The sequence below is a fragment of the Apostichopus japonicus genome, chromosome 8, assembly GCF_037975245.1.
Source record: "Apostichopus japonicus isolate 1M-3 chromosome 8, ASM3797524v1, whole genome shotgun sequence".
NCBI lineage: Eukaryota > Metazoa > Echinodermata > Holothuroidea > Aspidochirotida > Stichopodidae > Apostichopus > Apostichopus japonicus.
The window spans coordinates 35,374,002-35,388,462 of record NC_092568.1 but is presented as its reverse complement, the minus strand read 5'-3'; the positions used below and the strand labels follow the sequence as shown (position 1 = coordinate 35,388,462).

At 37.9% G+C, this 14,461-nt stretch overlaps 2 protein-coding genes across 2 annotated transcripts in view; one reads left to right on the top strand and one right to left on the bottom strand.

Annotated features, from left to right (window-relative positions):
- LOC139971773 (tRNA (guanine(37)-N(1))-methyltransferase-like) overlaps positions 1-13,782 on the bottom strand; it is a 40,821-nt gene extending 27,039 nt beyond the window's left edge. The window contains exon 1 of the mRNA XM_071978506.1: positions 12,873-13,782. The gene's annotated coding sequence lies outside the window, so the exon portion shown is untranslated. The remainder of the gene's footprint in view (positions 1-12,872) is intronic.
- Positions 3,362-10,844, top strand: LOC139971777 (uncharacterized). The gene is made up of 4 exons (XM_071978511.1): positions 3,362-3,514; positions 7,649-7,804; positions 9,589-9,744; positions 10,648-10,844. The coding sequence occupies exons 1-4, from the start codon at positions 3,454-3,456 to the stop codon at positions 10,671-10,673; spliced, it is 399 nt and encodes a 132-aa protein (XP_071834612.1). The 5' UTR covers positions 3,362-3,453; the 3' UTR covers positions 10,674-10,844.
- Positions 13,783-14,461: the final 679 nt, after the last annotated feature.

The following is a 14,461-nucleotide window of genomic DNA, read 5'->3' as shown; positions in this document are numbered from 1 at the left end:
ATGAAGAATGTTGAAAATGGTATCCCTAGTGGCTACTAGGATGCCAATTTTAGACTTGCTCAAGTCATTAATCTTGATACAGATACTGGCATCAACATGTTGATGTTTGAGTCCCTAATGAATGAATATTATTTTATTACGCTGTTTCGAGATGTTCATCAGTAGTATGTGTATCATGTATGTTAATGTCAATAGTTCCGTTTATGTCTCCGTTCATGTGTTTAGAGTTTAAATTTTAAATAAATAACCTTTTGACAGAAAAGCTGAAAGCAATTAAGTCTAAGAGAGACAACTATGTGTATGAAGAGAGCTGTTAAGAATATAGGTTTACTTTTTATTTATTTTTATTTATTTTTGTTTGTTAAAGAAGTGTTTGAGTATTTACTTGATATTCATCAAAGAAGCATATATTTTTGTACCTGAGTGTTCACGCTCTATGAAAAAGGGTAGTTTTATTTGTATGCAAATACATACTGACGTAATAGGTTCGTATCATTGTTTGTATGTAATTGAATATGAATAAGCAATAGTTTAGTGTAATGTAGTATGTAGTTATATCCCCATCCTATTACTTTAAACATTTGCTTCCATGCCTCTTTGTCTTAAGAGTAACTGTTTACTTCCTGTTCATGACTTATTCACCCTACACCCACATCATATTCGTAGAAGCCCTCTTTGTCTTAATTCCATGGACTATTCATGCTGACCCACAGATGACAACCTGTTGCATCTCATGTGTATTACAAATAAGGTTAGTCATGGTCATCTCCATGTGCCTTAGTAATTATAAGTAAGACCAAGAGTTTATGTCACAGAGAGGTTATCGCCCCCTCACAGGAAGTTGAAATGACTTAAATACTGTTGTTTTTTAATATGTAAAAGACTAAGATTCCAGACTTCAGAGAGTGTACTTCAGATACACTCCAGCAATAAAGCTCATATTCTCATATGTCTGGCTCATAAGCTCATATGTCTGGAGTTTCTCTTTATCTGTTGTTCATTGTACCTATTTAATAACGGAGCCCAAACTAAATGAGCCGGAGCACACCCAAACGTAACATTAGACATGAAAAGGACAAATGACAATGACTTGTCAAACAGAATTCTTTATTCTAGTCATATTTTATGTGATATTAAATCCTTTTGATTTCCCACCTTTTTGATGTGTTTTTTTTGTTGAAACTAATTTTTTATATACAATCCTTTCTTATTCTATTTCCGTTTTGAGATAATTAAAAAATAGTAATAATAAACTGAAATTAAATTTTGGAAAGTGAGAACATATATATGAATTTAAAAGGGTGTGTTATTATTTCTTACAAACAAAAATATATGATAGATGTGTTGGATAAAAGTGTAAGCATTGACGTTGGAGACGTGATCAGGAATTGAGGACGCTAGGTTTAACACCGTACATTGCAGATGTTCGTTCATGCAGGAGGACCCCCCCCCCTAACCTCGCCTCCCTTATCTCCACACCCCTTTAACCGACTGAACCGATTGATGGTTAGATTTAACCATTGTTTACTTATCATACGTATAATAATATAAGCTGGTAGATGGAGAACGATATATTATTACAGTATCAAATTTTACAGATATATTAAATTACTGAAAGAAGAAACAAATGATACCTATTAGTTCCATCATCTTTTGAAGGTTGTGTTATTTCCATTACCTGCTACTTGGAGAGAAAAACAAGTGATAAAAATGACGAGAAATAAAAAAGATAATTGATAATATAGGAACCGGGTTGTAATCCTATATCTACATATTGAATCATACTTAAAGCTGTTTTTCTCTGTTGCTTTCTTACTCCATGCATAGAGTAAAACGCAGCACAAACTGCTATGGTATGCAGTGACGTGTTCATCTTTCTCTGGACCAGGTACTATCAATTTGGGGCCTTCCACCGCATGGCTATGAGGCAACCGAATCGAGTGTTATATTTTACATTGTAATAAAGATGCGGACTTTTACACATATGATTTTTGTATGCAGTGTTCACGCGCATTACAGTGCATTTAACAGATCACTTTCATGAACCTGGATTAATTAATATTTTATTTGCCATAACTTCTAATTAAGAAAATAAACGAATAGGGAACAAACGAATTTTGTACTTAAAGATATCCCAAATATTTTTGGTCGAATCGGTCAAATATTTCATTTTTTTTATCTTCTCTGCCCATTGCCCCCCCCCCCCCCCCCCCCCATATATAGGCGACTCTGTGCACAGACCGATCTGACCCAAATTTAATTCCGGTCTCGTTTTTCGTTTCTTTTTGCTGTACTTTTGAAAACAGTTGACGGTATATTCATATCATACAATTGATACAAAATCGCCGCTGAAAGTACTGTAACATACCGTTAAATACTATACCATACCGTTAACAGTTTGATACGCTCAATATACCTCGATGCACCTGAAACCAACAACAAACTCTTCCAGTGAAATTATAAAAGTAACGTGTGTGAATCTGGTTGAAAGTGAAAAAGTCCAAAATTCGAAACACACCAAGCTATATCCCATACTCTAAAGGAAGTTAATACCCGGTCATTATAGGAACCGAGGAAACAAATGAAAAGCTGTTTTACTTCATATTGCATTCACATACGAGTTTCATGACACTGGCAAAAGCCCTGACCGCAGGTTACACATACTATAACATGATATCAATCTTATAGCAGAATAGTATATCACTCAGATATCTACAGTGATAACTATAGCGTTTAAGTCAGTGGCGGAGCGTCCATACAGTCAGAGGGGCGGATGCCCCCCCCCCCCTCCCTGACGGACTCAAATGGATTGCTGGCGCCCTTTTCAGCTTTTTACCACTTTTTACTTATTCGCGATTATTGACTTTTTTATTGCGCCATTAAATACCTATTGACATTTGTGACATTTTGTTGGTGTAATTTTCTGACAAAATGGCGATGACACCTATTTATTCTTCGTTTATCTGAAATTAGCAAGGCCCGGAAAGGATCATTTCCGGCGATCTAGGAAGTATCTTTACTCAAAAAATGTCTGTACGCTCCGCGCCAACCTGTGGTGGCGCTCCGCTTAGATAGTGTCGAAAGCGCCCCTACAGATTATTCTCGCCCCCCTGACCAATACCCCTAGCTCCGCCACTGGTTTAAGCGCTATGTACTAGTCTCCGGAGAAATGCTTTTCCTACCACAATACAACATTTGTTTGGATTTTAAATAATCAAAATAATTTTGACACGTTGTATCGACAGAGAGCAAACTTTTATAACGAAGAACAAAACGAAGACGAAGTCCCTTGACCTTGTAACATATCTCTTTAATATGGAAATTCAAACTGAGTGAAACCCGAGTAAGAGGTTGCATATTAATAGACTCAGGAACTAGTTCTGAAGTGCTGATAAAGACATACTGAAAGAAAACGTAACGAACCAGATATCTCATAGACACTCAGCGTACAGGATGAAGTGCATTACTTATCTGGCCTGGACGGTTGTCCTCCTAGTAATACCTACAAGCTATGGTTCGTATTTCTTTCCATATTTCAATTGATGTTACGTCATAATCATTTCCTTTAAGACATGTGTAATTTCATTTTTCAAATTTAGAAAGAATTATATTTCATCCTAACCGTGATCAGCAAAACATTTTCGCAAATGTTACCAATGAAATAATTGTCTTTTATAAGCAGGAAGGAATGGCTAATTTAATTTCTCCACAGAAGGATGGGGAGGGGGGGGGTGGGGCGAAAGATTTCTGCCATTGATATTTTGTTTCAGAAAATTATTTACATTTTGCATCTATTCGTCCCTCTCTCCCACCTGTCTTTCCCAGGGACGTAGCCAGGGGGAAGCAGGGGGAGCGACCGCTCCCCCCTTTCAGTGTCGATTTTTTTTTTTAAACTGTCGTTTTTTAGCATGGTATGTTGTCAGTGCTCTTTTGATCTTGAATACTCGTCAGCTCCGTTAACTCGATTGTAATCGTAGTAACATTCACGCCTACTGACACTTACTTAGTTTGGCAGATGCAATTAGCTAAATTTAGCTTATGGCCAATTACAAGCACACAGTTGGCCACTGCGTAATAAAATACATATTGCCGACCTAACCGCACTCTATGGAATGTCACGGACTGTATGCACAACAACGTCGACAACGTGCGTTCAATGAGTCGTCCTAACTTGTTGCACGAACAGCATGTTATGAAGCTAAGCTAGCAATCGTACGTGATACGCACTTCCTATAAATAATTATTACACTGCTAATACACTGCGATAACGATATTTGTTTTTAGGCCACTGCACATCTGGCTGTATTACAAAATATGAAAGTTTATATTGTCCATCAGTTAAGTTCGTCAAATGTATTAAAGTCCAGGCATTGGACAATAAACAAGAATCATCCTACTGGAAAAATTGTAAAAGAGCACTATTTTTGTCTTTCTGATATATTATGTAAAAGAACATGTAAAAGAATTTAAACAGGAAACAAAACCTGCTGATAATGATATCATATGATCAGGGCGTAACCAGTATGTAGCACGATAGTTTCATTCAACACTCTACCCGCCGAAAAGACTATAGGATCCGATCTTGTCAGTTTTTTAACATGTAGTTAAGAAACCTTTTACGCAGATAATATTTCAGTTGAGAAAACACTTGACAAATTTGCATCAGATGGCAATCGTCGGATAGCTCTCGCCTTCTCTTATTAGGCTAACTTAAACATTTACTAGCTATACAGTTGTATCAAAGACATTTCTGGACTATCTTTGTATCTACAAGTATCAGAAGTTGAAAAGTAAGACTACTCTGTACATGTACGTTCAAGGGCGGCGGAACCGGGGGACACAGGGGGCAAGTGCCCCCCACTTTTCCTCAGGTTAAAAATGTGCCCTTTTTCTACATACACTTGTACTCTTGATCACCTTATTAGGTTAGCGATATTTCAGTAAGAGATCTAATCCTAATTTAGAACTCTCAGGGGCGTAGCCAGTATGTAGCACTGTAGGCCCGGGCCTACACTTTTTTTGGCCAAGTTATCTTTTTTATTAGAACACCCATAATTCAAATCCATAAGCTTGCTGGACGAGTTTAAGAGTCTAGACAGGAAAAACTATTGAAATGAACGTAGCAAGATTATGGCTAAATTAGGTGACCTATTCTTCTGTCATCTAGGCTGTCATTCATATCGCGTGCCGTTTCATTCAATACTCTACCCGCCGAAAAAGACTAGGATACGATCTTGTCAGTTTTTAACATCTACTTAAGAACCCGTTAACGCAGATAAAATTTCAGTTGAGAACATTCCACAGTCAAATAAGCCTATCGTTGATTAACAGACTTCATATGTATAGAGCTGCAGCACTTTGTTGCCTGTTGTTGTCGCGATCGGCGTTCCAAGTTCCAAAACAGCCTTTTCGATAAACATTTACTAGCTACAGTTGTATCAAAGACAATTACTGGCTATGGTTGTATCAAAGACATTTCTGGCCTATCTTTGTATCTACAAGTATCAGAAGTTGAAAAGTAAGACTACTAATACGGGGGGGGGGGGGGGGGGCGTTGATGGAGTGATGTGTATACGCAAATAAGATAATACAATAAGATTTATAAAGGGTACTAAAAGTCAGGCTGCATCAGTCCAATCGAATTTCTGCAAAGTGCCCTTTGACGTCGGTGCCCCCCCCCCCCCCCAGATTAAAAGTACTTCCGCCGCCCTTGTGTACCTTGCTAATGTTAATACATTATGTATGATTGAATTACGTACTTTTTTAACTCGTTTGTTTTTTGGGTTTAAAAGTGATATTGAATGAGGTGTCTCAAGTTAGCAAGAGGCCAGGGAACCAGAATGAACATTCGGGAAGGGCCGTTTCCGGCCATCTGGGGGGTTTGTAAAACCAAAAATTTTCTTGTACGCTCCGCGCCAACCGATGGTGGCGCTCCGCTCAGATAGTCGTGCCTACAACTTTGAAAATCCATATCAATCGCAAAAAGTGCTCCCCCCCCTTTCAAATTCCTGGCTACGTCGCTGGTCTTTCCTGTTTCTCTGTTTGTGTGTAGAATAGACGTAAATAAGTAAATGACACTCGTTGTATTTTACCCAAAATTTATTTCACAAAACTGCAAAACGCTTATAATAGTGCTTGAAGTTTAAATAGTCGTCTTTAATCACTACGTTGTTTGTTCTCTGTGAATTAAAGTTGTGTTGAATGGTGAGCAAAAGCAATTAATTCCTTCACGATAATGATTCTATACAAGCAAGAACAGTTGTTATTGATGTTAGCAAGTGAATTACGATGTGTCTAATTTCGTCGGTTACTCTTTAGGCCTATTTGCATTATGCAAATTACCTTTCGTTTTCATAACGTTGCCTTTGATTTCTAAGAAGTTGCTGGTGAGTGATTGGTCCGTATTATCATGTGATTCAATCTTGTACTGTGATTGGGCTGGAAGTCCGTTGTAGGTCTGTAGGTGCACATTCAAAGTCGAAGGAACTGCTTGCTTGGCACATAAATATCTTCAATATGTATGTATGTATGTATATGTGATCTTCCCGCAAGCAGGAACTCGCGAAAGAAGCCATGGAGGCTTGTAGACTCGCAAGCTGACCGAAGCCAATCTCTCGGCACACATTCATTTAACGTCCATGTCGGGAAGTTGTTATTGAACAACACCCTTGCCAGACGACACACATTGCTGTTGGCGGGGAATCGAACCGGGGATCTCATGACTGGGAGACGCCGGCGTTAACCACTAGGCTATACACTCCGCGTGTATATGTGTTTCTTCATTTGACTCAGTAAATACAACAATAAAATGTTTTGGCTTTTGTGAAGTTGACTCTTTTTGTGATTTTCGTCCAATGATGCAACCAGTTAGGGGGGAAGAGTGACCCCCCCCCCCTCCCGCGAAAATAGCCCAGAAATTTCCGGGGACGAATGAGGACGGCCTTTCAATTCAAAAATATATATGATACCGGATAGGCTAGTTTTCATAGTTGTTATAGCACGTCGTGATATGCTATTCCTTGGGGCTTCCTTATTAGCCACACTGAGCCTATATTGGACGAGATTTCTCTGAACGAGTCAACTTTGATTCAGTGATTGACAATTGAAGTCTCGTTGCATTGTATGGAACTTGATTGCCGTCTTGAATAAAAACACAGAAAAAACATTGGGAGTCAGCCCCCCCACCCCCCCCCCCACCCCACCCCCACACACACCTCACTGGCAGGCAGAATATCACTAAGGAACCTAGTGTACAGTATACATAAATATATAACATGTACGTGCGGTACAACCTTAAACACCCCTCCCATCCCCTTTTACTATACTCACCAGAACGGACGATAGCAGTATGTTACCCCCCCCTCCCTCCCCCTAAAATTCGAATCGTTACAGAGGGTAGAGCCAATAGGTGTCATGAAAAGTCATATCAAATTCAAGCGTTAATATACCTTAATGCTTTGACATTTAAAATGGATCGAAAAATTGGCTTTGCCCTCTCACATTGTACGAAGGCCGTAGTAACCACGCGCCTGTTTTTTGTGTGGTTCTTAATTGGCATGCTATATATACATATATACCATTGCATTACCGCTAAATGACCGCCATAAAACATAAGTTAAAAACGTCGATTTAAACCTATTTATTACAGGCCGATCGCAGCCGTGTTCGCCATTGAATTGCTTCGTAGATCCATGTGCATTTGCATTTTGTGCAGCTGTCCCAACGGCTGAATGTAGAGCCAATTATTGTGATTGTTCGGCGGACTTTTATCAAAATCGGAGAAGAGTGGAATGTGAACAGGAACGTAAGTGACAAAAATCTGTTTCTTTATGAGAAGCATTTTTTTCGTATTATTTACTTTGTACATCCAACACGAACGTGGTCTGGAAAGAAACTTAACGAACCCCCCCCCCCCCCCCAACTCCCTCCTTTTTTTCAATTCAGTATATAAAAACTAATTTCCAATATTTTCATATTTAAAGATATTTTTTAATGCTTCGTGTTTTCAGTATTTTGAAGTTTTTCGTTTGCATATGCTCAAGAATTTGTCATCTATCTCAATATGGTCACGAAATTAAAACACATTGTTTGTGTTCAAGGGCGACGTAATAAAGGCAGAAAATTAAGTTTGATATTTTACAGAACGTTGAAAAACTGATATAATTCTCGATTGTATTTTTTTTGCGGCATGAATTTGTTTTTTGGATCTTTTTTTTTTTTTACCAAATTCAAGTGACACAATTAAATAGTTCAACACACAGACCATTTCGTCAGTTTCTCACAACGTAACGCAAAAAAAAAAAAAAAAAAAAAAAAAAAATATATATATATATATATATATATATATATATATATATATATATATATATATATATATATATATATATATATATATATATATATATATATATATATATATATATATACATATCACATAATATACTTAACTAAACTATCATCATACTGCTACTCGGAGTTTCACGGGTACGGCTCGCGCACCGATCATCAGGCAACTGAACAACATAGGCTATCTCGGCTTCAGGCGTGTGTGTTTACGGTTGCCATGGCGACAGTGTGATAACAGCTCGGTTCTTTTGTTGATGCATCTGTCATTTGATTTTATTATGGCCCAGCTTCTCTTCCATGCATAGATTGCATGATCCTGATTCGCGTTGGTGTGTGTCGGATTTCTTCAATATGTTCCATTCAATAGTGTAGTCTCTCCCCTTGCTTTCAGTGCCCAGATATGCTTGGATAGTTCTGTCTCCTTTTCATATTTTTTGTTGCGAAACGACTTCGTGTGGTTGCGGTATATATATATATATATATATATATATATATATATATATATATTGAAAGTATAAAACTGACGTTTTTCATGCTGGAAAATAAAGACATGTGCATACCTGTAAACATGATTTTTGCTATACATTGTGTATAGTCAAGTTTTGGGAATGCTATTGTCCGCATGTTTCTTTATGTTGTCCTTATTGTTGTTGTTACTATTGTTGTTTATTATTACTTGTTACAGTTGCGGTTGGTGTTATTTCTGGTTTCATATCTCTACATTGTCATATATATATGGTTTTAAGTAAAATACGAAACGTTATTATAACAGGCACGGATCCGGGGGGGGGGGGTGCATTGTGTGGTGTACACCCTTTTTTGCAGTTCCCCACTCCACAAACAATTAAAAATAGTTATTAGGACAACATAATTAGGCTATAATCAGGTCCTAATTATGGACCTGATTAATAGCCTAAATTGGCCCCAGAATACACAATTTCACGTTTTAACCTTTTTTTTCCTGAGGGAGGACCTCCAGAGCCCCTTCCGGCTTCATGACCCCATGACCATGGCCTCTCTTGTTTGAAACCCTGGAACCCCCCCCCCCCTGCTTTCCCCTTTACAACCCACGAGAAACTTTTAAATAACTATGGTCTGATAGAGTTAGTTAATATCAACTGGAATTCAAACTTTTCTCGGCACGTTGACTTCTATTCTATCTTTTATGGATGAATCGACTTGTTACATACTCTTATTATACATATCGACCTAAAACCTGTTTTTTATTTTATTATGTTTTAGCTTGTACTCTTCCCCTTAAGCCTGGTAAGTGCAGGGCTCACTTTGAAAGATGGTCATTTCAAAATGACGAGTGCATCCCCTTTATTTACGGAGGATGCAAGGGTAATGCCAACAACTTCGCGACGGAAGAGGAGTGTCTTTTGACTTGTGGTGGAAGTAAGTATGGAAATACGGTACTTCAATTTGTCATGCCAGAACTTAGAAGATTCAAGTATTCAAAACTTTCTCAATGCTTCATTAACACCCCCTCCCCAAAGAAAACCAAGTGATTATGTATACATACCCACATACACTTACAGTACGTTCTTCTGGAATAGTGGAACTTTTGGATGGGCACCAGGGTTTTTTGTCATCTTAAAAATATAATGGTCAAACTACGTCAGGAAGGACTGACCTGATGTTATGCCAGGAACACCTGGATTATATAACATGAACCAATGATTTGACATTATTTCCATGAAATAGATCTAAATTGGGAAAGCATGAATCCGGCCCGCTCATCTACGAACGCCCCCCCCCCCAACACACACACACACGCACGCACACACATACATACATAAATATATTACAAGCCATGACAAGGCATGACATGTCGTTACGTAACGTGACATGATATGGATATGATATAGTATGGTATGATATGATATGATATTCATATATGATATGATATGATATGATATGATATGATATGATATGATATGATTTGATATGATATGATATGATATGATATGATATGATATGATATGATATGATATGATATGATATGATATGATATGATATGATATGATATCATATGATATGGTATGATATGGTATGGTTTGGTATAGTATGGTATAGTATGGTATGGTATGATATGGTATGATATGATATGATATTATGTGACATGACATGTCCTGACGTGACGTAACGTGACATGATATGACATGATATGATATTTTAATGTAAAAAGCAGGGCCTTATTGGAAACCAGCTTTTGCTGAATAAGCAACCCTGGATAAAAAATGCGAATAAATAAAAAAAAAAAAATATGATATGATATGTTTTTGTGTTTTCTTGCAGCCTCTCATCCAAATCTCCTATGGTAAATTAAACGACTATTGAAGTCACCTTCACGTCGGAGTCGGTCTGATTATGACGTGATTTTCTGGATAAATATCTGTAACTGTTAGTTTCTTAACTGGTGAAGGATAGGATCGATCTATTAACCGCTTCCTTAAAAACAGTGCTGAACATTAAATTAAGATATTTACAGGCAACGTTTTAAATTTTTTCCATTATTTTACTGGTTTCAATTTTCTGAGTAATTAATTGGTGAACAGAAGTCCTACCACAGTCAATTGCTCCATTGACTTCCGCAATAAACTTCGTCACTTTCCGCTAGAGCTAAGAGTACACCATGCGACTCTCATTTTTCTTTCCAACGGATGATTTTATCTCAAGTTCCCCAATTGTGGCACCAGCCAGTGGCGGAGCTAGGGGGTATTGGTCAAGGGGGCGAGAATTTTATGTAGGGGCGCTTTCGACACTATCTAAGCGGAGCGCCACCACAGGTTGGCGAGGAGCGTACAGAATTTTTTTGAGTAAAGATACTCTGTAGATCGCCGGAAATGACCTTTTCCGGGCCTTGCTAATTTGCAGATAAACGAAGAATAAATAGCGGTTAGAGCATTTTGTCAGAAAATTACACCAACGAAATGTGACAAATGTCAATAGGTAGATGAGAGCACAATAAAAATAGTCAATAATCGCGAATAAGTAAAAAGCTGAAAAGGGCGTCAGCAGTCCATTTGAGTCCGTCAGGGGGGCATCCACCCCCCTGACTGTATGTACGCTCCGCCACTGGCACCAGCATTAGTTTATGTGATATTTAAACCATTTGGATGAGAGATCGATGGCTGCAGTTGATTGGTTGTCAAATACAACTGATTCGCATTGAGAATGCAATGTACATGAAAGGAAAGTTAAAAAAAAGTATAATTATTTAACGATTTAAAAAAAGGCATTATTTTCTTAGTATAATGCGTCCATCACTAGACAGGAGTTTATCCAGTGAGGGACCCTCGCTCTCTCTCTCTCTCCGGAGTTTTCTATTCATGAAATGAGCTGCTAACATAAGTTTGCTCTAATCAAGTAACACAGAAGGAAATTTAAGTACGCTTTTTGGCATTCTTTACTTCCCATACCGGTGTTTTCTTATGTACCGATACAGTACATCATTGGACCCTCCTCTGACAAAGTTTGTATCCACGATTCAAATAGGATGATGATGGACAACCAGTGATACTGTGTACGTGACATAAAACTACAAGCAGCCGCTATTAGTGACAGGAAGCGTTAAGAAATATTCTTGTTTGTCAGTCATTACCATTTAAGGAGACTTTAGTCAAAAGGAAGTTGAAGATGTGTCATGTGTTTTTCAACAGCAAAAAATCGCTAAAATCTTAGAGCAGGTACTTTCTTTACACATTTGTTTACAGGTTCCGAGACATTCACTTTTAAGTATATTAAATGGCTGGAGTACTCATTTAAGATAAAATCGATGATGGCGTCGGCAACTTATTCCAGGCCTAATTGTTACTGTTAATACAATGTTTCATAATAAAAATGGACACAATTTCACATAAACTCCAAATCACCCAAGGTAGAAATCATATACCATTTCCCCAATATTGACAAATTGGTACTGCATTGAAGAAATGTTATTTGATGACCATAGCAGTGCATGATGTTTTCCTACTGTGCGGACATCTGACCTAATGACCTGTCTGCTAGACTATATAGTCCAGTCACTTGAATGCTGGGTCTTCGGTGATTGAAAGGGTCAGTTCGAATAAAAAGCTATACGACTTGTAGAGAATGTAACTGACGAAAATTGCAGCAGGGGCACTTCAAGTGGCCTAAAGTAATAGAAGATATCTAAGTGAGTTCCTCTGGATATGAAGGAACTAGATGATTTAGTGCCAAGTGTCGAAATTAACCAACTAACAAAGGGAAAAGAAAACACAGTAAAAACGAATTAACATTTTGTAGAATTGTTCTTAATGCTCCCATAAGTATACTATGATTTAATGAATACTTCAAAAGGGGCCGGAGACATTATTGTCATGCAGGGGCCCGGCCTTGTTTTCGCACTCCTACCTAGGACTACCACTCTCCTATTCCTTAAATTGTAAAAGACCATTTATCTGAGTTACGATTGATCATGTCATTGTGAATAAAACTCAACTGGGAGTGGTCAAAGTATTGTAAAACACACAAACCATTGTATATTGTAGTCATCTTACCTGTCTACAGCATTCGAAATAAGATGAACAATGGAGGAACCGGCCTGAACCAACGCAGGGAGAAAAAAAGGGCCGTTTTGTGGTTGCTAGGCACGTGACCTCACTGAGAACCAATCGATTTGCAGCATAGATAGGGACACTGAAACCAATCAGTAAATCCGTACAATTAAAACTAACCACCCAAAAAGTCGTGACTTTTCTGAATCGTCTCTCTTTGATGTAGGCAAGTATAAAACAATGAGTTACTAATGAGAATCGTCACAATTAAGATGACAAACAACGAGGAAACGTGATCGTTCCAAGTGGATGAAACCTCCATCTTGGATAGAAAATGTTCACAAGGGCATCTTCATCAGACAGTTGAATCGTCGAAGATAACATCGCGACTAAAATGTTTCAATATTATTTGGAATATTAAGAAGTCAGAAGAATAGTTTCCGCCTTGTTTCGTTTTTGCGTTCGAAACAAACTTCTCAAAGGTTATAAGTAAGTCCGAAGGTACGATATCATATACATAGGGTTATCGTGTAAGTCACTTATCAATCGGAAGAAGTAATGGAGAACTCTCGAGAGATGAAACGAAAATCGGCACAAGTGTATAGCCACAATTAAGTGTACGGCGGAGTGTATAGCCTAGTGGTTAACGCCGGCGTCTCCCAGTCATGAGATCCCTGGTTCGATTCCCGCCGACAGCAATGTGTGTCGTCTGGCAAGGGTGTTGTTCAATAACAACTTCCCGACATGGACGTTAAATGGATGTGTGCCGAGAGATTGGCTTCGGTCAGCTTGCGAGTCTATAAGCCTCCATGGCTTCTTTCGCGAGTTCCTGCTTGCGGGAAGATCACATATACATACATACATACATACATACATACATACATACATACATACACACATACATACAAACGTCCACAGTTCTCATTGACACAAAAATAACACAATCACTATTATTCTCTATGAACATGATATGTAATATATGACAAAAACTAGATTGGACAGGGATAATGAGTCGAAGCGTGAAACATGTATTCGTTTGTATAGCCTATACGTGTGTTATTTCGAACTATTTGTACTTTCGCTTTAACGCGCTATTTTATATGTGGACTGTGTTATTTATATAGCATGTAAAACTATAGTATGGAGAGATCTATGTTTAGCCATATGTTCAATAATGTGTAAAAAGAACAGTGTATGGTTATTCCTATAGCCCTTCCATATGCGAAACATCCTTTATATACCGGGAATAATTAGGAAGCTTTACTTAACATTACATTCCGGGGTACTTTGCGGCAGAACAAAATGTCTCAAAAGAGAACTTGATTACAAGTTAAAGAGATTGATTATAGCTCACAAAATATACGGTTAAAAGAATTCTATTGGAGAAAAAAAGTTGATAACATTTTCAAATGTTTACAATACAATCATCAATAATATGATTGCTTATCAGGGAAATTATTCCGCCCTTAAAATTATTCCCCACTGCTCTAGTAAAGGATGCACCTGACTCTGTTTACAAACCACATACTACCGTCTACCCTTCCTACACCCCCTATACTCTTGATAAACAGTGCATTTTAATGGTTGCTTAT